Source organism: Elephas maximus, chromosome 25 (genome assembly GCF_024166365.1).
Source record: "Elephas maximus indicus isolate mEleMax1 chromosome 25, mEleMax1 primary haplotype, whole genome shotgun sequence".
NCBI classification, from domain to species: Eukaryota; Metazoa; Chordata; class Mammalia; order Proboscidea; family Elephantidae; genus Elephas; species Elephas maximus.
In genome coordinates this window covers 41,195,798-41,222,402 of record NC_064843.1, presented here as the reverse complement: position 1 = coordinate 41,222,402, position 26,605 = coordinate 41,195,798, and the positions used below count along the sequence as shown (strand labels likewise).

General features: G+C 41.4%; 1 protein-coding gene across 1 annotated transcript in view; it reads right to left on the bottom strand.

Moving 5' to 3' along the window:
• TMC2 (transmembrane channel like 2) overlaps window positions 1-26,605 on the bottom strand; it is a 129,116-nt gene that overhangs the window by 17,432 nt on the left and 85,079 nt on the right. Inside the window, exons 13-17 of the mRNA XM_049869149.1 lie at window positions 8,836-9,015; window positions 7,154-7,303; window positions 4,583-4,711; window positions 1,904-1,971; window positions 833-1,072 (exon numbers count right to left, since the gene is read on the bottom strand). Of these exons, the coding sequence (XP_049725106.1) occupies window positions 833-1,072; window positions 1,904-1,971; window positions 4,583-4,711; window positions 7,154-7,303; window positions 8,836-9,015 (767 nt within the window). The remainder of the gene's footprint in view (window positions 1-832; window positions 1,073-1,903; window positions 1,972-4,582; window positions 4,712-7,153; window positions 7,304-8,835; window positions 9,016-26,605) is intronic.

Genomic DNA, 26,605 nt, shown 5'->3' with positions numbered 1-26,605 from the left:
GAGTCGACTACAGCTGCTTCATATTTGAATGGCACTTGTAAATTTACAGTCATTTAATCTTCAGAGGGAGCCCTGGTGGCACAGTGGTTAAGAGCTACAGCTGCTAACCAAAAGGCTGGCAGTTTGAATCCATCAACCGCTCCGTGGCAACCCTACAGGGCAGTTCTACTCTTCCTCATAGGGTCACTATGAGTTGGAATCAACTCGACGGCAACGGGTTAATCTTTGGAATATCTCCCCCATTACTCAACCTATGGTAAAGTAATCCAGGGCAGTGGATTACCTATATATTAAAATGTTTTCCCAGTTACCATTGAGTTGATTCTGACTCATGGCAACCCCATGTGTGTCAGAGTAGAACAGTGCACCATAGAATTTTCAAGGTTGTGATTTTTCAGTGGATCACCAGGCCATTCTTCCTAGGCACCTCTAGGAGGACTCAAACCATTAACTTTTTGGTTAGTAGCTGAGAGTGGAACCCAGGGACTCCTATTAGAAAGTTAGAACCACGCAGTCCAGTACAATACCCATTAGCTTCTGGTTATTTAAATTAAAATTAATTAGAATTAAATAAAAATTGAAATTCAGTTTCTTAGTTGCTCTAGACACATTTTATGTGCTCAGTACTTGTGGCTAGTGGCTACCATATTGATAAGTGCAGACATAGACATTCCATCATTGTAGAAAACCCTATTGAACAGCCTGATGATTTGTCTAAAGCTCCATGACCTTTTACAGGCTGATGTGGAACCAGGGCCAGGATTTTGAGCCAGGGCCATTTGGGCAGACAGCCCTGGTGAGGAGCTGCTCATGTGCAACCAAGACTCTGCACCTGAATGGTCCACAGTCGAAGGAGGGCGGGAGGGACATGACGGTGTAGGCTACAGGCAGGAGGCTGAGGAAGAGCACCAGCAACAGGATGCCCATGTAGAAGTTGTTGGATCGGGAGGCCTTGAACACGCGCTCGTGGGGGACGTTGCTGCTCATCACCGCCCAGCACTGGAAATACATGGAGGTCAGCAGGCGCAGCACGTTAATGCCCACCAGTCCTGGGGCATAGAAAGAGCCCATCCTGGAAGGGCAGAAACCAGACACCTGGTTGGCCCAACAGCAGAGAAGGTGAGGGGAAGATGACCGAAGGAAATGGGATTGATGGGCTAGGGCCAAGAGATCATGCTGCATTCCCTGTGGGTCCCAAAGGAAGGGACCTCCTAGTTAACAAGGACATTTATCATCAGGTCATAGCCATTTGTTCCTCAGGGGAGGGAGTCTCCTTGAGCATTCCTGTTTGGGGTTCTGGCCAGGACTTTACCACTGCCTTGCCACCGGGCATCCAGCAAATTACATGGCCCCTGCTTGCTTCTCCTTGGTCTCCATAAAGTTTTGGTGCTCAGAAAAGTATTAGAAGTTTTTAAACTAAGAGAATTGGACGGTGGCTTGCAGTGAGCCCTTGGCAGCTCCTAAAATCTTTGGTTGAAGTTATAAGACATCCTCTAATTCCCATTTCAGAGAAGGGAGTTCCTTAGTTTTTCTTCCTTCCTTCTTCCCTTCCTTCCTTCCTTTTTTCTCCCTGCCTCTTTCTTTCTCCTTCCTGTCCTCCTATTCCCCTTCTTCCTCTTTTCTCCCTCCCTCCCTCTTTATTTCCACGGTAGCTCAAGGGTACGCCAGAAACTGCCCTGGTTCTCATCTAGTCCTAGCCCCTATTTTTCATGTGAGTGACAGAAGCCTAGGAGGCAAGGTGATTTGTCCAGTGCCTCCCAAGCTTGTTCTCACCCAAGACTACGAAGTTTTCCTTGCTGCTGAGATGGAATTGAGTAGGCTTGTCTAAATGACAAGGCTGGGAAAGGATTCCAGTTTTTTGACTCCTGAATGAGGTGATTCCTAGGCAAAATGAGTAACTCACCAGATCATTCCTTGATTGAAGATCAAACCCAGTACATTTCCACTAATATCAAACTCAGCATATGAAGGCTGGAGAGAGTTAGAGTGAGAGAGAAAGAGAGAAGCGTGTTAGGTAGTGTCAGCCAGACCCCACTACCTGTCAAAATGCCGAGCCAAGACCATTTTATCCCAAAGAGCCTGCTCTGGTAACCAGAGAGGGACCTTAGATTCAGGGTTCTGTTTCTTTAATATGTTTCTAACTTTTTAAGAAAAGACTTGAATATTCTTAAAGTTGAAATTTTTTTCAATAAAAAACCTGAGAATTTCTACCTTTTAGGCCTTCAGGCTGACAGTGTGTTCTTGGGAGATCCCTGGCCCCTAAGAATGGATTTTATCAATTCTCTAATCAGATATTTCTTGAAATTATAATCAAGGAGTAAATCTAATAATTAATTAAATACAAATAATTAAATCAACATAAAAAAAAAAAAGCTTTAAAACAAACAAAATGCAAATTCCCCCTCCAACTCTCCTTTCTGCTTCTCATCTTCCCCAAGAACAGTTCATGGAAGAACAAGAGGTCAGCCTAATTCCTGACTCTGATGTTCAGAGTTTTGGTGATTTGTTGAGTATCTGAAAGAACACAAAGTCTGTGAGCATTGGTGGGCTGGAGGCCCTCATGTAGCGTGCATAAACCTGTTTCCCAATTTGCCTTTCAGAACTGGAGAGAAAAGGTGACAGGAATGAGAAAGGTCAGGCACACATGGATCAAAGGAGGAAACATACATAATCCACATATATGAAAGTTAAATCTTAGGAATTTAAGTGTTAACATTTTAAAAACCTTAGAAAAACCTTCCCTACCCCAAGATTATAAATGAATTCATACATGCTTTCTTTTAGATTTCTATGATTTAATTATTTTGATGTTTAAAACTTTTATTTAGCTGCTGTTTTACTTATTTTTGCGAAATGAGTGAGGGTTACACCCCTGCTTCCCCAAATGGTTAACCAGTTGTCCCAACCTGTTTATTATATAGTCCTTTTCTCCCCACTGGTTTGAAAGGCTCCTTTTATTATAAGCTAAAATCCCACATAAATTGCATCTATTTCTGGACTTTCAATTTTTTTCCATGGATAAGTTTTATCTATTCCCCAGTACTGGTTTTAGTTATTATAGCTTCATAATATGTTTTAATATAATGGTTGCGTTAGTCTCTTTCATTCTTTTTCAGAATTTTCCTGCTATTTCCACAGGCTTATTTTCCTAGTGAAATTTAGTTTTATTGTGGGATCTTGTTAAATGTATGAATTAATTTGAGGACTATGACATCTTAGCAAGATTGTGTCTTCCTATCATCTTTGTTCTTGGACAAGATTATGACGTTTTCCTTGCTGCTGGGGAGTTGAGTAGGCTTGTCCAAAGCTATGGCTGGTGACTAAAAGAAAAAAAACATGACAGAAACCTGCACCGAGGCCCTTACTTGGGCCAGGCAGTCTGATGCAGGCCAGGATGAAACCTATACAGGTAAACAAGATATGAACCCTCTTGTTGGCTCAGTTAAAGGGGGAGGCCCTCCACGCACATACCGGTGACCGCACGGTGTGCGAGTGAGGTGTCATGGAAGAGACATCCACAGGATAGATGAGTGGGCCAGCATTTCTGGCAGATCAGAAAGGGCCACTAAAGAGAGGGGGTGACACAGACCTAGGATGAGCAGTTTACCAGGTAGGTAGAGAAGAGGAGTATCATAGGTGGAGGGTGTAAGAGTCAAAAGAGATTTCCCAAAGCATAATCCAGAAGACACTACCCAAAATTATTGTTATTGGTGTGTTCCAGGATTTTCTGAAATATTTTTTTTTATACATCTGCCCTCCCCTGGCCCAGGACCTCAGCTCCCTAATGAGGAAAACCTGGTGGCATAGTGGTTAAGAGCTATGGCTGCTAACCAAAAGGTTGGCAATTCGAATCGCCAGGCGCTCCTTGGGAACCCTATGGGGCAGTTCTCTGTCCTTCAGGGTTGCTATGAGTTGGAATCGACTTGACCACAATGGATTTTTTTTTTTTGAATGAGAGTTGATGGGGGCAGTTCTGGTTCAGTGGTAGAATTCTTGCCTTCCATGTGGGAGACCTGGGCTTGATTCCTGGCCAATGCACCTCATGTGCAGCTAGCACATGTCTATCAGTGGAACCTTGCGTGTTGCTATGATGCTGAGCAAGTTTCAGCAGAAATTCTAGACTAAAACAGACTAGGAAGAAAGGCCTGGTGATCTACTTTAAAAAAAAATCAGCCATTGAAAACCCAATGGATCACAATAGTCTGGTCCCAACGTGTATGGGTCACCTTGAGTCAGGCTACAACTTGGTGATAGCTAACAACAACAACAACGAGAGTTGACACTTCTTAGGCATTTCTCTACCAACAATTTGCTCAGTTCTATAGTGTGTGGTCCACCTTTTCCCAAGGCCAAATGCCTCCATTTCCCGGGTAAGAAAATCGTATTACCAATTACACTGGGAAAAAGTAGGGTTTCCTTTTAGAAGGCAAATAGGACACATAAAGGAAATACAGATTAAATACTTCACAGAGCAGAGATTGGCATGAAGCATCTAAAGTGCATAAGAGCACATCTGCCTGTAAGTATCAAACAAGATTGTTGAACCGCCTTTCTGCAGAATGTCCATGAAACCACGACCTACGAAGCCAGCCTCCAGGTCCCAGCACCAGCAGTAGTTCATGAATCGGACAAAACATGCCCGTAGGAAGTCCCCTAGCAGGATTGTGATGTATGTTACCAGCATGTCAGACACCGTCAGCCTCATGAATTCCTGCCAGGAGGAACACAGAAAAAGATAATGGTCAGGGTTTAACCTTGCCCACTTCTCAACCTAGTGTAACCACTTGATCTCTCCCTCACCCACCTGAATTCATCTCCAAATGCCCACCCCCCCAAAAAAAAACAAATCCATTGCCGTTAGTTGATTCTGACTCGTACAGACCCTATAGGACAGAGTATAACTGTTCATAGGGTTTCCAAGGAGCAGCTGGTGAATTTGAACTGCTGACTTTTTGGTTAGCAGCTGAGCTCTTAACCACTGCATCACCAGGGTTCCATTTCATCTCCAGGACCCTCTGATTCTTGGTGGCAGAGTAAGGACCCTAGGCTTTGGAAAATGCTTAATTTAGGTCCCAGCTCCACAAGTTACTAATTGGAATGATCTCTGCACCTCTTGAAGCTGATAATAGTATCAGCTCTGCAGAGTTATTGCCTGACACATTGGAGATGCCCAATGCATAGCAGTTATCACCACTATTGCACAGAAATAGAATCTGAGGGTTCACTCCATGCCTTCCCCAACTGCTCTGAAGTACCAGTCTGCCTAGGCTCAGACTGAATCTGACTGTTGGTGATGGGGTACAACAGCTGGCATTCTTCACCTCCTGTTAATCAGATCTTGCACAGAGGAATATAGCAGAAGAGCCAAAAGCAAAGAAACAAAGCTTTACTCTGCTTTTGTACAGCATAAGACATGAATTTTTCTGAAACATTAAAAAGATGTACTAGACACCATCACAACTTTTAAGACATCTGGTAGATTTGGAGCTCCTAGGGACAGAGGGCCTGCTTTATTCATTTTTGTACCTGCCAGGTGATTAATAATGTTTGCTGCATGAACAGCTGGTGAGTTTTCAAGCTTATTTCTCAATAAGAATTCAGGTGAATGCTAATAGTTAAAGATACGCCAACATGTATCAAGTCTCCAGTCTGTGCAAGGTGATGCTCTGGGGCTTGGGAGGTGGTGAAGCATGTAGGTAAACAGGGCATAATCCCTCAAACCTCTCATTACCCACAAGCTCAGAAAGAAGCAAGCTTTCATCACAATGGAAAAGTGATGGACAGTTAGGAAGGAGGACAAGAGAGATGCCTTACAAGGATGTGAGGCAGGAAATGAGAAATTCTATCACAGAATATTCCAAACGAATCACGTATGTAATTAACTCCTTTCTGCCTTCTAAAGGGAGTCCCTGGGTGGTGGAAATGGTTAACACCCTCAGTTGATTACCAAAAGGTTGGCTGTTCAAGTCCACCTAGTGGCACCTTGTAAGAAAGGTCTGCCAAACTACTTCTGAAAAATCAGTGACAGCCTATGGTGCACAGTTCTACTATGACACACACGGGGTCACTATGAGTTGGAATTGACTCGATGGCATCTGATGGTGGTGGTGGCCTTCTAAAGAGAGTGGATTTCATTGACTTGAGTACCCTTTTTCTGTTACACACCATGATGGGTTTGAAAATGCTGGAGCTGGGGAAGCTGAATTGCTCTGCATGATAACGAAGAGGAAGACTGGACGAGTGTGGGGAGTCTGGATTGAAGGAGACAAGAAGCAATGAGTCTGAGCCTTTCATGAAGGAAGCAGGGAGAAAAGACCCACAGGGCTCCATGGGAAAGAGACTCCACAACAGGAAAATATGTGCTGGTGGAGTTGTAAGGAGTGTTCTATGGAGCATGTGATACAATTCCATTCTCTGTTGTTGTTGTTAGTGCTGTTGAGTTGATTCCGACTCATAGCGACCCTATGTACAACAGATTGAAACATAGCTTGGTCCTGTGCCATGCTCTCAACCATTCTCTGAGGTACTCAGTTAAAAGTGCTGTGTTGTCTAATGCTTCACGTGAGTGGATTCTTCAGGGGATCCAAGAAGAAGTAACGAATTATATATCTCAGTGGGGTGGCAGATGAATAGAAACCCCATGCAAAGAGGCAGAATTGAGGAAGAGAGGACAGCTGATCCCTGTTATTCATCGATATTGAAATTATCTACCTTGGAAGGCAAAGAATTCTAGGCTCTGAAGTTCGCATTGCATAAAGCACAGGAAGAGGCAGTACGTAAAGTAGATGAGGGGAGATAGTAATTCTTAATTGTGAGACTCTGATGAAAACCATGAATCCTTTCCACAGAAAAATGCACAGATGCATATACACACAAAATCTTGCATTGAATTTTCAGGATTATTTATTAATAATTTCCAGAAGAACCCGTGGTTTTAAGTGAAACCTGCATTAAGACTCTAAATAAATCTAAGCAGTATTAGCTTGATGTATGGATCATCTAGAGAAATATGTGACTAAAAAAAAGGGAAAGTAAAAAGGTAGAACTTTGCTGAGAAATATCTACTTGGTATTTTGGTGGCTTAGAAACATCAAGAAAGAGAATAACAAAGAACTGAGAAGGGTCACCTTTTCAAGACAGTTTAATTACTCACAATGCCCACAGCTGTCTCCCAGCAAGAACCCCGGGGCACATCTGCAGGGTGCAGGGGTGGCCGTGGAACACTTTCATTCCAACCCGAGGAGTTGTAATAGTTAAACAGAGTCCAATGAGTGATGTTCTTTATTCTGTCTTCATTAGAAAGCTAGAAAGGAAGATGGAGATGCAGGGTTGGAAGGAGCAGGGATAGTCCCGCCATGTTCATAGGAACTACAATTTAAGCCAACATATGCCACATCCCTACCACCTAGTCTTTGCCCTAGACCGTGGTAGAGTCTCTCCAGAAATGTTCTCCCAGGCTTTCAATCTGTATAGGATAGGAATGCAGTTGGCTGGAATCCTTAGATCTTCTCATCAAATTACCTTCTCCTCTAAGTTAGCATCTGTGATGGTTAGTTTCATATCCATTCATATGGATATCCATCCATCCATCAGTCCATATCTCCGGTCATTCATTCTTCTTTTGAGAATAATGTATTCAGGGTCTATTCTGGGTGTATAAGGCACTGGAGATATAGGAGTGACCAAGAGAGGTGGGACTTACCTCAGAAAGTTCACAGTCTAGTAAGTGACAGAAATGAATAGACAGACAATATACAACAGAGTGATGTGAGCTGTGGGAAATTTGCTCTGGCTGCTGAGAAAGATCTGCACCAGACAATGCGGGCCACAGAAGGCTTCTTGGAAGCAGTGACATCTGAGCCAAAACCTCAAGGAAGATTAGGCAACTAATGGGAAGCCAGATGGGGAGATAGACAAGAGAGAATTTTGCTCCATGGGAGGCACAGTAAGATGGACCACAATCTACTGGGGTAGGAGGAAAGCCAGAGATGACGGTGGAGGGGTAGGCAAGGGCAGATACAGTCACTTTGCTTCTTAGAACCTGCCAATGGCTCCTCGTTATCTTCGGGAAGAAGTTCATGGAGCACGATAATGAGGAGTGAGAGGTGGGGATGAGGAGCATCATATTCCGGCCCTTCCCCCAGTCTCAGTTTTTCACTTCTTCCTCTCTATTACATTGTTCAGTTATCCCGCAGGTCCCTGTTTGCACCATCTCTTCCCTCTGCTTTTTCCAATGCCTGCTCAAATCTCCCAGGGTGGGGCCCATAGCCCCTTCTATGGGCTTCCATGCTGCACTGGGCTTACCCTCATTGAAACAGATCCCACAACATGCTGTAATGAATGGTGTATTAGCCAGTCTGTCTCCTGCCCCAGAGTGTGAACACCCTTGGAGCAGCAGGACTCTACTTTGCTCTCTGCTGTATCCACAGGGCCTGATACAGAGTGCTCCCAATAACTGGTGAGGATTAACGAAGGATTAAGTCAACCATGACATGTCACCACGATGGACTCTACTCAGCTGTTAAACATTAATGGCCATTATGGAACAACATGGAAAAGACTGCAGATAAGATAGTAAAAATTCAGGGTACAAAATTACGTATATATGATTTGAGCCCTGTGAAAAAATACAACCTAAGAAAAAGAAAAGAACAGCAGCAAAACATTAACAATGATTGTCTTTGGGTCATAGGTTTCTGGAGATAATTTTTCTTCATTTCACTTTTCTAGACTTCCCAAAATTTATTTAATTAATATGTATTGTGCATAATAAAATTATATTAAAAATAAAAATATGGCAGATACCAGGCATTGGGGGGAGTTTGTGGCTTTTACCTTGAGGTGGACGTCATCCATCAGGGCCAAGAGAAACGTGTAGAGGTTCCCCAAGAAGAGCGCAAAGATGCGCCCCAGCTGCCACTTGAGTCCAATGCGTGGGTGGTAATTTTCCAGGGCTGCAATAGTTTCAAAGAGAGGTGGACAAAACATCCCAAGCAGGGACATCACAATCTCTACCTGAGAAATGAGGAAAGCTTGGGTTACTTGTGTCATCAATATCCTTTGCTTAGTCACTGTTCTTACACCCCCAGGGTCATCCATCTCCATGTCCTACTGCTACCTCCTCTATCCCTGGTAATGCCCTGGAGTCTTCACAATTTTCTATGTGGTCCTGGCTAAGGCACCAACATGCCTGCAGCTGTCAGTATATCCCCCACACATCGTAACTGTTTGGCAACTGGTTGCTATCATGATTGTTGCTATTAGTACTGTGTAAGCAAACCCCAATAATCGAGGTGCTTGGCATGACTAAAATGGCTGACTTCAGGTGTAAATCAAAACTTCTTTTTGAGTCAAACTGCGGTTTCGTCTAAAATATCTGATGCTGCTTTTCTGAACAGACAATTCAGCTTTTTATAAAAGTTTACCTGCTGGTAACACAGAAAGGAGCAAGGGTCAAGACTTTAGCTTGTTTGAGGAATTGTTTGTTAAAAGGTGTTTGTCAAGAATGTTTATGCAGCCTGATCCAAGAAGAATGCCTTGGTCAACATGTTCCAGGAGGTTAGAGAATAGAATTGATAATGTTTAGAATGTTTGTAGTTTAATGGCCCTCTGTAACTTTTTTGCCATGTACCCCCCTTTTTGTGCTTGTGAGCACATAGCCTTCGTTTATCTCACCTGTGATAGCCAAGGTTGTGTGTTAACTTGGCTGGGCCATGATTTTTAGTGGTTTGACAATTATAATGTAGTTTGGCAGTTATGTAATGATGTAATCTGGCAGTTACTTGACAATGTAATCGCCTCCGTGATGAGCTCTGATATAATATAATCACCTCCATGATGTCTGCTACAAGTGGTCAATTAGTTGAAAGGGGAGTTTGCTTGGGGGTATGGCCTGCATCCAGTATATAAATGGGTGTTCCCGCAAGGCTCACTCTTGCTCCGGATACTGCATCTGACCTCTGATTCTTGGGACTTGAGCCAGTGGCCTGCCGTATTGCCTGCTGATCTTGGGATTCATTAGCCTTCTCAGCCTGTGAGCCAGCAGCCTGCCATCTTACCTGCCAATCTTGGATTGACCAGCCTTTGCAGCCCGTGAGCCAGTGGCCTGCCTTCTGACCTGATCTTGGGTTACTAGGCCCTGTATCTCTGTGAGTCAGGAGAAGCCTCCAGCCTGACACCTGATCCATGAACTTGGGACTTGCCAGTGTCTACAACTGTGTGAGGCATTTCCTTGAGCTAAATCTCTCTCTCTCTCTCTCTCTCTATATATACACTTCACTCCACTTCACTGGTTCTGCTTCTCTAGAGATCCCAGCCTAAGACATCACTTGATAAAAATCTCACTGTCCTGCAATACAGAAAAATGTTGTACCTTACGTGGGTGCTATGGTGGGTCCTGATATGTGAATCCTTCCGTCCTGCAATAAAATTTTTAATTTCACTTCTAACAGAGTGTAAAGAGCTGGTGCTTTGCTATGACATTTCTTGGTGACCACGAAGGGACCTGAAGGTAAATTGACCTCTGCAACCTCTGAAGTGCCAGGAATTTGGGCCAGCAACAGTACCAGGTTGAGCCATTTTTGGGCCTTCCATCTCCCTGGTGGATTCAGGAGTTGTGGTAAGTTAAATACCTCTCAAGTCTGAGCCTCCACTTTTCTTTACATTGGAGCTCCTTGAGTTTTATTTTAGAATTTGCCTTTCTCTTTTCATGAATGGAACATAAGTTCCTTTGGTTTTTTGGTTCCATACAGTCATTGCTTAAGGATATTTATCCAGTTCTAAGACACTGAAAACTCCAACCTTTGGTTCAGAAGCTTCCAAAGCTAACTTTTCAGTGCCTGTGGAAACAAGGGAAATGCCAAATCTAAGAATGATACTCAGCCTTCTCCAGGGACTCCCACTCTACATGAAAAAGTATTTCGATTCTTTGACATATTAGTTTCTGACACAACCTAGCTAAAGACAGCTTAGATTATCAGTGATTACTTTGGGGGACTTTCAGTCTTCCTAAATTATTTTTTCTGCACAGTAAATTCAAACAGAAAGGCTCTGGAATTAAGCAAGTGCAATGGGAAGCCTATTTTTACTGGTATTTTGAAGCCTTTAAAAGACATCAAACAGCAAACTAACCTCTCTGCAAGATAAGGTTTCTAAATCAACTAAAGAATTGCACAGTACAGATATTGAAGTCAGTAAGCAAAATAAGGAATTACAAAGTCAGAGCTCTACTATATTTACACCATCCACTGCAGCTCCTTCTGCACCTCTTCCAGCAGCTGCTACTCTGTATCCTTGTCTAACTTCCTAGCCTTCTGAAAACACTTTGCCTGAACTTCCTTTCTTCCCTGGAGAATCTGATAAAGATTCAAAGCCAGAGAGTCCAAAGCCCATTCCTGGAATGCCTTTTAAGATTTGCCCTGCATAATCTGGAGTGGGCACCAGAGAAAATCCAGAGAACCATATTATTTCTTTTGTTCCTTGGACTCACACAGAATTATATAGATTGTTAAAGATTTTCCAAATTTACATGAGGGTCCTTACAGATTTGCTAAAGAATTTAAAGTCTTATCAAACAGGGTTGCCTGATTTATAGCAATTAGTCCATAATTAGTTGGCCCTGGGGAAGCCAGATTGTGGTTAGAATCTGTTGAATGGAAAAATCCCCAAGACAATTTAGATTTTGTTGTTGTTAGGTCCTGCTGAGTGTGATATTATTGATATTGTTTGTTAATTTTTATATTCTGATGGATCATCTTTTTTGGAATGGGCACAAATATGAATCTATTCCAGTTAGTTGGCTATGTAGCTGTCTTCCCAATTTCCTGGCATAGATGAGTCAGGGCTTCCAATGTTGCATTTGTTTGTTGAAATATCTCAGTTGGCATTCCCTCAATTCCTGGAGCCTAGTTTTTCACCAATGCCATCAGTTCAGCTTGGACTTTTTCTTTCAGAACCATTAGTTCTTGATAATATGCTACTTCCTGAAATGATTGACTGTTGACAAATTCATTTTGGTACAGTGACTCTGTGTATTCCTTCTATCTTCTTTTGATGCTTCCTGTGTTATTCAATATTTTGCCCACAGAATCCTTCAATATTGTAACTCAAGGCTTGCATTTTATCTACAGTTCTTTCAGCTGGAGAAATGCCCCTGTGTGTTCTTCCTTTTTGGTTTTTAACTCCAGGTCTTTGCACATTTCATTATAATACTTTACTTTGTCATCTCAAGCCACCCTTTGAAATCTGTTGGCCTCTTTTACTTCACTATTTCTTCCATTTGCTTTAGCTACTCGATGTTCAAGAGCAAATTTCAGAGTCTCTTCTGACATCCATTTTGGCCTTTTCTTTCTTTCCTTTTTAATGACCTTTTACTTTCTTCATGTATGATGTCCTTGATGTCACTCCACAACGCGTCTGGTCTTCAGTTGGTCATTAGTGTTCAATGTGCCAAGTCTATTCTTGAGATGGTCTCTAAATTCAGAAGGGATGTACTCAAGGTCACACTTTGGTTCTTATGGACCTGCTTTAATTTTCTTCAGCTTCAGGTTGAACTTGATATGAGCAATGGATGGTCTGTTCTTCAGTTGGCCCCTGTCCATGTTCTGCATGATGATATTGATCTTCTCCATTGTCTTTTTCCACAGATGTAGTCGATTTGATTCCTGCATATGCCATCCAGTGAGGTCCACATTGATGTTGTTAAAAAAAGGTATTTGCAATGAATAAGTAATTTGTCTTGCAAAATTCTGTCATGCAATCTCTGATGTCATTTCTATCACCAAGGCCATATTTTTCAACTATTGATCCTTCTTGTTTCCAACTTTTGCATTCCAATCACCAGTGATTATCAATGCATCCTGACTGCATGTTTGATCAATTTCAGACTGCAGAAGTTGGTAAAAATCTTTAATTTCTTCATCTTTGGCATTAGTGGTTGGTGCATAAATTTGAATAATAGTCATACTAACTGGTCTTCCTTGTAGGCATGTGGATATTATCCTATCACCGACAGCATTGTACTTCAGGATAGATCTTGAAATGTTCTTTTCGATGATGCATATGCCTCCATTCCTCTTCAATTTGTGATTCTTGGCATAGTAGGCCATATGATTGTCTGATTCAAAATGACAATACCAGTCCATTCATCTCATTAATGCCTAGAAAGATCAAAGACCACAGCCTTCAGTATGGATTGCACCTCAACATAAAGAAAACAAAAATCCTCACAACTGGATCAATGAGCAGCATCATGATAAATGGAGAAAAGATTGAAGTTGTCAAGGATTTCATTTTACTTGGATCCAAAATCAACAGCCATGGAAGCAGCAGTCAAGAAATCAAATGACACATTGCATTGGGTAAATCTGCTGCAAAGAGCCTCTTTAAAGTGTTGAAAAACAAAGATGTCACCTTGAAGACTAAGGTGCACCTGACCCTAATCATGGTATTTTCAATCCCGTCATATGCATGTGAAAGCTGGGCAATGAATAAGGAAGACCAAAGAAGAATTGACAACTTTCAATTGTGGTGTTGGTGAAGAATATTGATTATACCATGGACTGCCAAAAGAATGAACAAATCTGTCTTAGAAGAAGTACAACCAGAATGCTCCTTAGAAGCAAGGGTGGCGAGACTGCATCTTACATACTTTGGACATGTTGTCAGGAGGGACCAGTCTCTGGAGAAGGACATCATGCTTGGCACAGTACAGGGTCAGTGGAAAAGAGGAAGACCCTCAACAAGGTGGATTGACACAGTGGCTGCAACAATGAGCTCAAGCATAACAATGATTGTAAGGATGGCACAGGACTGGGCAGTGTTTTGTTGTGTTGTGCATGAGGTCTCTATGAGTCAGAACCGATTAGATGGTTTTAAACCTTTCAATCAATCAAAAACAGATGTCTGTCACTATTGTAAGATACCTGACCACTGGAAAGATGAATACTTTAAGTTGAAGAATAAGCTGATGGTTTCTACCTTTCCAACCCTCGATTCAGAATGAAGGGGCTGGGGAAAATACAGGGACTTTTCCTATGGTAGCTCTAAACACCCAAGGAGAAACAACTATGTACATTAGTGAAGAACCATGCCAATTTTTAATTGATACAGGATCCACCCTATCTACTATTAATCCCACGTCTTTACAAGAGTCCCTGGCCTGGAGTAAAAAGACCATAAATATTGTTAGGGTTACAAACAAAGAACAAACACTAGTTTATAAAGAAATAACACGGGTTCATTCTCAACCTGCGCCAATAGCACTTGATCCCATAGAAGATTTACGTCATTTATTACTAAGTCTTGACACACCTGTTATTTTAATAGGAAGAAATATTTTATCTAAGTGGAATTGTCATTTACAATTAAATGAAAAGGGAGAAAACATTAATCTTGCCAGAGAATCAGAATTTAGAGATGAATAAATTCTGAAGGAAAAAGCTCTTTGCCATATGCAAGCCCTTACTATGCCTCTTCTGAATCCTGCTTGTTCAGGCTCCCTCATCCCTGAAGTAATTTCTAAAATTACTTAGACCCTGTGGGCTACAACCTCTAATGACGTTGGTCAGGTTCTGTCTGATAAACTTATTAAAATTCAAGGGGACACATCTAAGACCTTCCCCAAGATTTCCCAATATTCAATTAAATGAGACGCAAAGGAAGGACTAACTACTATTATTCAGGATTTTTTTTTTTCAGGATTGTCTCCTGCACTAGTCTTTGCAACACTCCTGTCCTTCCAGTTAAGAAGCCAAATAATCACAGCTGGAGATTTGTTCTTTGATACAGCAGCTTCAGCTTGTTCATATCATTAAATCCAGTCTGACTACTAAAGACAAACCAAGTCATAGAAATAGGAGATAAAATATTTAAAATACCTTATAAATGCATTGTTCCATTTTGTTGTGCCAGAATATAGACACACTTTAAGCTTTCTTATTAGTGCTTGCACATCTTTAAAAAACAAACAAAAAACATGTTCATACATTGCAGATTCTGTGTCCAAATTATTCTGTTAGCCTCCCTTTTTATATAAATTTCTCCACTTTGGCACCTTAGTTTGACAGCAGAAATAAGAAAACATTTTTTAATTCAAAACAGGTTTTAAGCCACTTGGGGCTTCCAGAATATAACAATTTTTCAAAAAGAAAAACAAAGACAAAAATAAACAAGGTCAATTGTAACGAAAACTACCCTCAATCATTTAAAGGCAGTTATTATAATTGCAGAAACACTCGTGGCATAATGGTTAAGTGTTACAGCTGCTAACCAAAAGGTCGGCAGTTCAAAACCACCAGGTGCTCCTTGGAGACTCTATGGGGGCAGTTGTACTATGTCCTATAGGGTCACTATGAGTCGGAATCAACCCGACAGCAATAGGTTTCGTTTTTTTGGTTTTATTATAATTGCAAAACTGGCAGAGGCTATTTTAGACTACTAAAAAATCTTCAGAATTTTTATTAAAAATGTCAGCATTATCTAAAAAGCAAGGGAAAAGGCTGTGTGCGAGCCCCCAGATTGAGACACTTGACATGATTAAAATGGCTGGCCAATGTCTGAATAAAGACCCATTTTTTTTTTTTCTGAGACCAGTTCTTCCTGAATGTGTGATCCCGGACTGCCTTAATGGAAAATTTCTAAATGCAGAAAAACGAGGCAGACAGCAAATGGCAGTTATAGATCCATGAACTGGTTAATAGAAAGTATGAATAGCTGATGCTATAAGGTAAATGGTGGTGGTCTTATGACTAATTGCGTGCTGATGCTACTCAAGATAAAGGGTGGGGGCCTTATGACTAAATAAAGAATTCTAGAAATGACTCATGAAGAGAGGAATCCCTCAGATTTATTCATAGAGGACGCCAACCTTTGTAAAATAACTTCAGAAAGGCTTTTAAAGCATCAACGGCTAGCCCAAACTGAGGTACTTGAAAAGTGGAAAAAGTCTGTCATGAATGGGTCGCTTTTATATGACGTTTCTCCCCATGGTATTGTAACTCCCACCAAATGACTTAGTGGAACTAAGCAAATGAAGTGCTTGTGGCCCACTGAGGGGATTGTATAGCTTGCTAATAATGCAAATAAGGTGCATGACATCCTTGTGGGGGTGGAACTATGCAAATAATGTGTATGGAACCCTAATGAGGGGATTGGTTAGTTTTGCATTTAGCTAGGCTTAAAATGAGCCATCTCAGAGGCAGAAAGGGGGATACTAACTACCACCAAGAAGAACTAGGAGTGGAGAGTGTGTTTTGGACTCAGGATCCCTGTGCTGAGGACCTCCTAGATGCAGGAGAGAGAGAGAGAGTGTGTGCTGTAACATAAGAGATAGTGAGAGATGATAAACAGTGGCAGAGAAATGACAGCAACAGAGGCAGCAGAACCAGGAGACTGGCAGAAGGCAGCACGGTGGGCTTCCTGGCCCATGGAGCAACGTAGTTACAGTGGGTGTGCTGACCCATAGAGCGAGAGAGCTGACAACCTTTGGGCAAGAGGCTTGCTGGTGTAGTGGGGTGCCTCTGGGCACTTGTCAGTGGAGCTAGACTTGCTGATCCATGGAGATAGAGCTGTGTGCCTTCAGCTTGAGGCTTACTGGTGGAGTGAAGTGTCTCTAGGCACTTATCAGTGAAGCTAAAAGAGCTTTGTAATACTTGTCTGAGCAGGGCAGAGTCTGGTCTGGCCCTAGAGGCCCGAGGGGGCTGAGGGTTCAAAACCCAGAAGCCTGCCTGCAAGCATGGCTGAGAAGAGGCTGTCCTGATTGAAGAACTCTATCCTGAGTCATTTCTGATCCTGAATTGTAACCTGTTACTTCCCTAATAAACCCCATAACTATGAATATGATCTGTGAATTATGTGACCATTGGAACAAATTATTGAGCCCAGCAGAGGAGCAGTGGGAAAGATGGTTGGTGTCAGAATTGATAAAAAGTTTGGAGGGTGGAGTCATGTCTGATCTCTGCCTTATAGGCATCAGCCTTGGGCTGTTGATATTGATTCTCCTTCTCCCTAGTGAAGTTAGAGGAGGTCAGACACCTGTGCCACTCCGTTCTTACAGCAGGTTGCTTCCAAGACCTTGTTACTAATCTATGGACAGGACCCAATCAAAATTCTGTCCTCCCTAAGTTTTTCCATGTCCCCATGATGTGAGCTCTACAGGAGAACTCCCAGATGGGATGTGACAAGGTGGTTAGGAGTGTAAAGAAGTATTGGTGGGGAATTTCTTTGAGGGTGCCGAACTTGTTGCCGTTGTTCCATCTGCCCTCACCAGAATCCTGGGAAACATCTCAGGGTATCTCCCGGACAATACCCACCGCCTTCCATCCAGGCCTATGCTTGAATGTTAGATTTATTCGCTTCTACTCTCAAATGGATATAACTATGTATTGGTAATTATTTGTAGGTTTTCTCAACCTCAACTTTTGTAGCTAAGAAACTTCTTGAAAATATCATCCCCACTTGGGGAACACCCTAAATTCTTTGTAGTGACTGAGGAACTCATTTTACTGGCCAAATTATTAAGGAGATCTGCTACATTTTTCCCATTTATCAAAGGCTACATCGCCCTTACCATCTTCAATCTTCTGGGCCTGTAGAAAGAACTAATGGGCCAACTAAAACTCAACGTGAAGCTTTATATTTGCCTTGGATCAAGGTTCTTCCTTTGGTTCTCCTAAATTTGAGATCCACTCGATTTGGTTCTCACAAGCTTTCTCCTTATGAGATAGTAACAGGGAGAGCTATGTTCCCTTATATTGCTTATACTGATCCAAACATCACCCAAGTTGATTTATGAAAATATTATCAATCATTTGCTAACGAGCTATTCTAAAGAACATCATACTCAAGTTAAGGTGGCTTTTAATAGCCTAGAATTGCCAACCCAATATCTCCTTAACATTAATCTGGGAATCTATGTATATTGAAAAAGACATCAACTAAAAGATTCATTAGAACCTTGATGGAAAGACCTGGTCTGGTCCTCCTTACTAACCCACATGCAGCTAAGTTAGAAGGAATTAACCTTGGATTCACTTATCACAGTTGAAGAAAGCCAGGTTGCCTTTGTGGACCTGCCAGACCACCAGTGATCTGAAGCTCACCCTCAAATGCCCTTGAGACCAGAATCAGGCGACATGGGACGAGACATCATCCAAGTGGCTGAAATCTTTAGCCTTTTGTTTCTACTTGTTGGTTTCTTTATGATAATTGCCTTGTTATACCAAGTTAGCATCATTACCTCGTGATGCACAGTGTTGAAATTATTGGAATCAATATAATACTTATTACTTTTGAGATTGCTTTGTTATACAAACTTGGTTATATTACTTGGTAGATTAGTTAATAAGAAGTTTCAATTAAGTCTCATTGTTTTAGCTATAGGCACCTTGTCTTATGCTTGGCATGAAAATGCATTTGTTAAATTAGTCCAATTAGTAGTTAGTACCAGTAACTTAAGTGAATGCTGGATATATCATCCTTCCCCAAAATGTATGCATGGAAATTCAGATCCACTTGCATTGCCTGTATCTGACTACAGCTTAACACACAGTGCTACTGTTCAGTGCCATTACCAAATGAGGTATATGTGTCAGACTATGGAATTCCCCGGACTATTAGATCAATTCCAAATACCATGTTTAATTTAACCCCAAAATGGTATGGTTGGCCCAGATACATGATCACACCTACAGGCTATTCCCCTTGCCTCAGTAGTCCCCATTCCCCTTCCTGCACTAAAATATTACAGATAGCCCCGGAAATGTTCCGGCAATTGTTTATTTGTAACCACTCCCTAGCATAAAACTGGCTTGAACAAGCTGATCAATCCATTCTAGTCCCACACAGTGATAGTAGAACTGGTATAGTTTGTGCCCCTTATGGATGTGTATTTTTATGTGGGGAATCAAAATACCCAATAGAGAAAAAACAAAATCCAAATAATGAAATTTACACTTGGGCACTACCCTACTTGGATGGTTGGAGACTGATGGGTCAAAGTACTTTAGGTCTATTAGGAATTCCTCTAGACATATCCTCATATAATGATAGCACTTATTGGAGAAACAATTTATAGACCCTTGTTAAACATGTAACCCATCACAAAAGAGGATGAGAAAATCCTGGAAATCCTATAGCAGAGGGACCTGGCATGGGATGGGTGTTTCTTCAAGCTTTCCTATCTTGGCATGGTGTTCCTCAACTTGAAAAGCCCACTTGTAATTTATCTGCTGCTATGGCTCAAATTGCTGATGATGTTGCTGATGGAATGGTAGCTAAACCAAAACGTTTAGAATCTCTAGTTAAAGTAGTACTAGACCATAGAATGCTTATTGACTTCCTTCTTGCTCAACACAGGGGAGTCTGAGCACTAGCCAATATTCCTTGTTGTACTTAAAATAAATACCACACGACAGGTAGAAGGTAAGTCCTTTCCACCCAAGAAGTGAGGGAAACCTATTTCTGCTGACCAGTAGTTTGGAAAGGAGAAAGGAGATGCAGGAGGAGAAACAGGATTTTTTAAAAAATTTATTTATTTATTGTACTTTAGATAAAGGTTTACAGAACAAACTAGCATCTCATTAAACAGCTAGTACACATATTGCTTCCCGGCATTGGCTAACAACCCCATGACATGTCAACACTCCCCCTTCTCACCTTGGGTTCCCTATTATCAGCTTTCCTGTATGCCCCTTTACTCTCATTTTGTTTTGTGGGCCTAATTTTTGGATGAAGGGTGAACCTCAGGAGTGACTTCATTACTGAGCTAAAAGGGTGTCTGGGGGGCCATACTCTAGAGGTTTCTCCAGTCTCTGTCAGGCCAGTAGGTCTGGTCTTTTTCTGTGAGTTAGAATTTTGTTCTATATTTTTCTTCAGCTCTGCCTGGGACCCTCTATTGTGATTCCTGTCAGAGCAGTCAGTGGTGGTAGCTGGGCACCATCCAGTTGTACTGGACTCAGTCTGGTGGTGGTCGTGGTAGTTGTGGTACATTAGTCCTTTGGACTAATCTTTCCTTTGTGTATTTAGTTTTCTTCATCCTCCCTTGCTCCCAATAGGGTGAGACCAGTGGAGCACCTTAGATGGCCACTCACAAAGCTTTTAAGACCCCAGACACTACTCAGCAAAGTAGAATGTAGAACATTTTCTTTATAAACTACGTTATGCCAATTGAGCTAGATGTTCCCTGAGACCATTGTCCCCACAGCTCCCATTCCAGTTATTCAGTCTCTCAGGGAGTTTGGATGTGTCTATGGAGATTACACGACCTTGCCTTGTACAAGTTGTGCTGGCTTCCCCAGTATTGTGTACTGTCTTACCCTTCACCAGAGTTACCACTTATCTATTGTCTATTTAGTGTTTTTTCATCCCCACCCCTCTCCTCCCTTGCAACCATTGAAGAACGATTCTTCAAAGAATGTGTAAATTTTTCATGAGTTTTTATAGTAACGGTCTTATGCAATATTTGTCCTTTTGTGATTGACTTATTTCACTCAGCATAATACCCTCCAGATTCATCCATGTCATGAGACGTTTTGCAGATTCATCATTGTTCTTTATTGTTGCGTAGTACTCCATTGTGTATATGTACCATAGCTTGTTTATCCATTCATCTGTTGATGGGCATCTAGGTTGTTTCCATCTTTTTGCTATTTTGAACAAAGCTGCAATGAACATGGGTGTGCATATGCCTATTCATGTGACGGCTCTTATTTCTCTAGGATATGTTCCTAGGAATGGGATTACTGGATCATATGGTATTTCTATTTCTAGCTTTTTAAGGAAGAGTCATATCCTTTTCCAAAACAGTTGTACCATTTTGCATTTCCAGCAGCAGTGCATGAGTTCCAGAGTCCCTGAAGGCTTTCCAACATTTACTATTTTCTGTTTGTTTTTTTGATTCATGCCAGTAATTCCAGGGTGAGATGGTATCTCACTGTGGTTTTGATTTGCCTTTCTCTAATGGCTAGTGATCACGAGCATTTCCTCATGTGTCTGTTAACTACTTGAATGTATCCTTTGGTGAAGTGCCTGTTTATTTCCTTTGCCCATTTTTTAATTGAATTATTTGTCCTTTTGTTGTAGACATGTTGGATTTTCCTGTAAATTTTAGAGATTAGACTTTTGTCAGATTTGTCATAGCCAAAAAGCTATTCCCTGTCTGTAGGTTCTCTTTTTACTCTTTTGGTGAAGCCTTTTGATGAGCCTAAGAGTTTAATTTTTAGAAGATCCCAGTTACCTAACTTATATTCTGGAGTTTGTGTCTTGTTAGTTATGGTTTGTATCCTGTTAATGCAGAGTATTAGGACTTCTAACACTGATCCTATTTTTTCTTCTATGATCTTTACAGTTTTTGGTTTTATATTTAGGTCTTTGATTCATTTTGAATAAGTTTTTGTGTATGGTGTGAGGTATGGGTCCTGTTTCATTTTTCACAGATGGACATCCAGTTTTTCCAGCACCATTTGTTAAAAAGACAGTCTTTTTTCCATTTGATGGACTTCGGGTCCTTGTCGAAGATCAGGTGACCATAGGTAGATGGATTTACATTTGGGTTCTCAATTCTGTTCCATTGGTCAATGTATCTGTCATTGTACCAGTAACAGGCTGTTTTGACTACTGTAGCTGTATAGGTTCTGAGGTCAGGTAGTGCATGTCTTCCTACTTTATTCTTCTTCTTCAGTAATGCTTTACTTATCCAGGGTCTCTTCCTTTTCCATATAAAGTTAAAGATTAGTTTTTCCATCTTTTTAAAGAATGTTGTTGGTATTTGGATTGGGATTGCATTATATTTGTAGATTGCTTTGGGTAGAACTGTCATTTTCACAATGTTGAGTTTACGCATCCACAAGTGCAGCAAGTTTTTCCAAGCACTTTGTAATTTTACATTGTATTGCCTTCCCTGGTTCGAACTGTTCTATTCCCTCAATAAACTCTCCATTTGCTTTTACAGAGCTAAGTAGTTTAATCTTTGACAAGGCAAATTGAATGACAATAAATTTTTAAGAAAGAATAGTTTTACCTTCAAACAAAATGTTAGGTTATGCCAAAATTAAAGTCCAATGAAGAAATAGAAATAATTGTGTTTCTTCGGCTTGATCTCTATAACACTTGGTGCCAAAAATGAGGAATAAACAAATAATCCTTTCTGCTTTCTTTTGGGTTTGAGATCACTACCACCAGGACCCTAGATCAAGCCTGGCTATGGATAAGTCCCTTCAGGGCCCCTACAAACCTTTATTGTATGTATTAATTGTGTTGCTATATTAATGGACAACTCTGTAAGCTTTTGCTTCCAAGCACTGAGGGGAATCTTTGCAGTTAGGGACATTTGTAATGGGGCTATATAGCTAATAACCAGGTCATTTGATCTGGCCACTGATAAGACTAAGACTGGCATATAAGGCAAGCTCCTACAGCAGCGGTGTATCTACAGAAAATGGCACCTATAGCAATTAGTTTTAAATTGCTGAATGATCTCTCACAGCTGGTGATGGAATCTGTGATGGCCAATAGAAACTCTTCATTGGCATTCCCCCTCGACCAGTGCCCAGGGCACTTGCCATATCTGCCATAACTTCAATAAGCCTCTTCCCTAGAGGGATAAGACATTTAGATAAAAATTAGTTCTGCTTTTATAAAGCTTCTGTTACGCATATGGATGTTCACCAAAAAGGCCCCTAATGCTTAGGGGGGAAAACATAACCAGTGAACAGTTCACCAAAAAGACACTATGGCATGATAAGAACTCAAGGGATTGTTGATTTATTCATTCCAGGGTGATGATGACTCTCCTGGGAATGCTAAACTGGCAATAGTACTGGCTTACCTCTGGCCAGATTGAGATAAATGGGATGATGTTAATCTCCCTGATAGCCGGGATGAACTGGTGTGGTGGTTGGAAACAAAGGCTGCTCTCATGCTCCCATGCTTCCCACCTTCTCTCATGGTATCTCAGGGGTCACAGAGATGATGCCCAAGGGGAATCTGGAGCCACCATGCAGGGATTTTCATCCAGTCTGGGCTACTTGCAGACTTGATGTTGCTGAAAATGAAACTATTAAAATGAGGTTTAGCCTGAAGGACAGATATGAGCAGAATCCAGCTGGAGTCTGCTGCAATCCAGCTGATGCCTTTGTGAAAGTGAGAGTGCTTTACCATCCTCTTGATTTGGACTGATGAAGGCATGAGAACTGTGGTCCAACCTGCTTATAAAGCTATCAAGGCACTCTAGGTAAAAACCATAAACACCTGGTTTTATGGCCCTGTCACCACATCTAATGTTGATACTATTCTGTCATGGAAGGCACTGGAGGCTTTCATGTACCAGAACCTCCTCAGTTAAAACTCCCTGCCTTTGTTGTTGTCTGTTGATATGACAAAGAGAGAGACAATGGAGGAGCTCCATATAAAGTCCTGCTTTTGAATGGAAATAGCAAGGTGGTGTAGGCCATTTCTACAGAGTGAGACCTGAAAACTTGGCAACAGGAATTCTCACTCAAAAGGCAAAAGAGAAAAGAAAGAATTGGATCACCTACAAAGTGATATGATTTTGGTTACTGAAACTAAGGGATTCAAGGGCCAAGGGAGCAATCCCCTAGTCCCTACTCAGAGCTGTAACACGCAGCGCAAAGTAAGAGTTAAAACTGCAAAAGGAAAATCAATAAATAAGTCCCTTAATGACTGCTTTTGCTGAGTGGCCTTGAAGAGACCTTAAAGGCTGTCTCTAAAATGCTGCCAAAATAATCAACATCATGATAAATGGAGAAAAGATTGACATTGTTAAGGATTTCATTTTACTTGGATCAGCAATCAACACCCATGGAAGCAGCAGTCAAGAAATCAAATGACACATTGCATTGGGCAACTCTGCTGCAAAAGACCTCTTTAAAGTGTTAAAGGAGCCCTGGTGGCGTAATGGTTAAAAGCTGTGCTGCTAACCAAAAAGTCAGCAGTTCGAATCCACCAGGTGCTCCTTGGAAACCCTATGAGGCAGTCCTACTCTGTCATATAGGGTCGCTATGAGTCAGAACTGACTCGACAGCATATAGCAACAGCCCAACAACAAAGTGTTGAAAAGCAAAGATGTCACCTTGAGGACTAAGGTGCGCCTAACCCAAGCCATAGTATTTTCAATTGCCTCATACGCATGCAAAAGCTGGACAATGAATAAGGAAGACCAATGGAGAATTGATGCCTTTGAATTATGGTGTTGGCAAAGAACACTGAATATACCATGGACTTCCAGAAGAATAACAGGTCTGTCTTGGAAGAAGTACAGCCAGAATGCTCCTTAGAAGCAAGGATGGAGAGATGTAGTCTCGCAATCTTTGGACATGTTAAGAAGGACATCATGCTTGGTAAAGTAGAGGGTCAGCAAAAAAGAGGAAGGCTCTCAATGAGATGGATTGACACAGTGGCTGCAACAATGAGCTCAAGCATAACACGAATTGTGAGGATGGCGCAGGCTGAGCAGCGTTTCGTTCTGTTTCACGTAGGGTCACTAGGAGTCGGAGCCAACTTGACAGCACCTAACAACCAACAGCATCAGACTCTTGGACTTGACATCTGCAAGGTGATTTAAAATTGCAGCTAACTACAACTAGATAAATTGTTCATAAATGTTATTTTTGCTATTTTTCTTTTTTGGTTGTGTGCATCACCTACTTATTTTATTTCACAGCTAAATATTTCTGATTCTTTCAGTTATCATATGCCTAAGCAAACAGACCAGGCTAATTGTTGGCTGTATGCTAAGACTTCACTTAGTCCCCAGTCTGAAATTTCTTTGTTAGTTGTTTCCTTGACATTAGAAAAAATGACCATTACTATACAATGTATTCATTCATGCAGACCCTATGCTTCGCCTTTCTGGAACGATACTTCTTTTAGCCTCAGGGGTGCTAACAATGGGGACTATGACATAACTAAGGACATTGGTGTTTTACTTGCAATCAGACAAATGGATATAAAATAGAGACTAGTCAATGTCTAATTACATATAGTTATTATTTTTATAATACAAGCACTGAATACCGGGCTTACTTCCCTTTAGAGATTCTTTCATCATATAACCCTTCAAGCCATTTCTTTCTATGAGGGTAATTGCCTGCTTAATGGAGTTGAAATTTATAAAGCATCTAAAATTTAAGTAGTTACACACCCCCATTAGGAATATATTCTGAATAATGGCATCAAACTAATTTTCTTTCTACAGACTTTAATATTAAGCCTTTCTTTGCTTTAAAAGGACATTATTTTATCTGTAGCCTTTGGCCCTTAACACTAAAGGGCCCTTAACTAACCAAGCCTATTTGGATGCTCAGTTGTAAGACCCATTCCCTATTTATCTGATGTTGGTATGTCATGCATTAAAAAAATAAAAGTTCCGAATGGTTTTAAAAAGTTGAATTAGAATTACAGGATTCAGCACAATAGTTAAAATCTGCAATGATCATCTCCTGAGAATTGCAAACTTCACATAAAATAATTTTATAAAACTGGCTAGTTTTAGATTATATGTTAGCCTTTCAAAGTGGCTAGGCTAAGGTTGATAATGTTATATGTATATCAGCGATGCTCAAACTGAAGTCTTTCAAGATGGTATTGCAGCCAAAGCTCATGCCAGGCTATGGTTGATGCTGCCTGTTTTAAACCTAGCCTTCCTTGGTATCTATTTTCTTGATTGAATGATATTGGAACTTGGTTTTGACAGGGGTTTCAAACAACTGGCCTAAGCGTCTTGGCTATTCTCTACTTTGCATTTTGCTGTGTGGGTCTAGAGTCTTAAGAGCTTGTGAGTAGCCATTCAGGTTGTGTCAACTGGTCTCTGTATGAATAATTTCAAATACGAGAATTTGTACAAAGCCAATTCCTATGAGGTGAAAGGTCAAATATATCCCAGCTTTCCACATTCTCCAAGCTGCTCTGCCACTCTACCTCTGACGCTGGCCACTCTCCCTCCCCTCAGCACTGTACTCTCCACAGTTTTGGTTTGGCAATTTGCTGCAACATCTCACAGAACTCAAGAGCTGTACTTAACAGTTAAGTGGTTTATTAAGTGAGTAACGGGGTAAAACTCAGGATCAGAATCAACAGGCAACAACTCAGGATCAGGATCAGAAAGCATGTAGGCAAAGTCTCCCTTCTTCAGTGCAGGAGAGCTCTCTCAGTTCCTCTCGACCATACAGGCCTCCTCTCAGCCCCCTCAGGACAGGCTCCTCTTGGGGCCTGCTCTCTGTCACCATCAACTCTGCTACAGGGCCCCTTCTGGGCTTTTTGCCACCAGCTTTGCTGCTGGGCCCTTTCTGTTGTCTTCAGTGTTACAGCCCTTGACCCCTGTTGCGTTAAAACTCTCTTAGAAGGTTCCTTGCCTCCTCTGTCTCTCTGCTTCTTCTGTCTTCTTTCTTCATTCTGCTTCTTCCTGCTGCTTCTCTTCCTGTCTCACAAGCCTCTGTGGGGTTGGCTGCTTATATACACAAACTCCTTGGCAATTTCAAGGCATGGCCTTCCTACTGGGGCCATGAACTGACCAATCACCTCTTGGTTGGCCACAGATACTTCATTTGTATAGTCTATAGTCATTCATAGCCAAACCATGATATTTGAATTT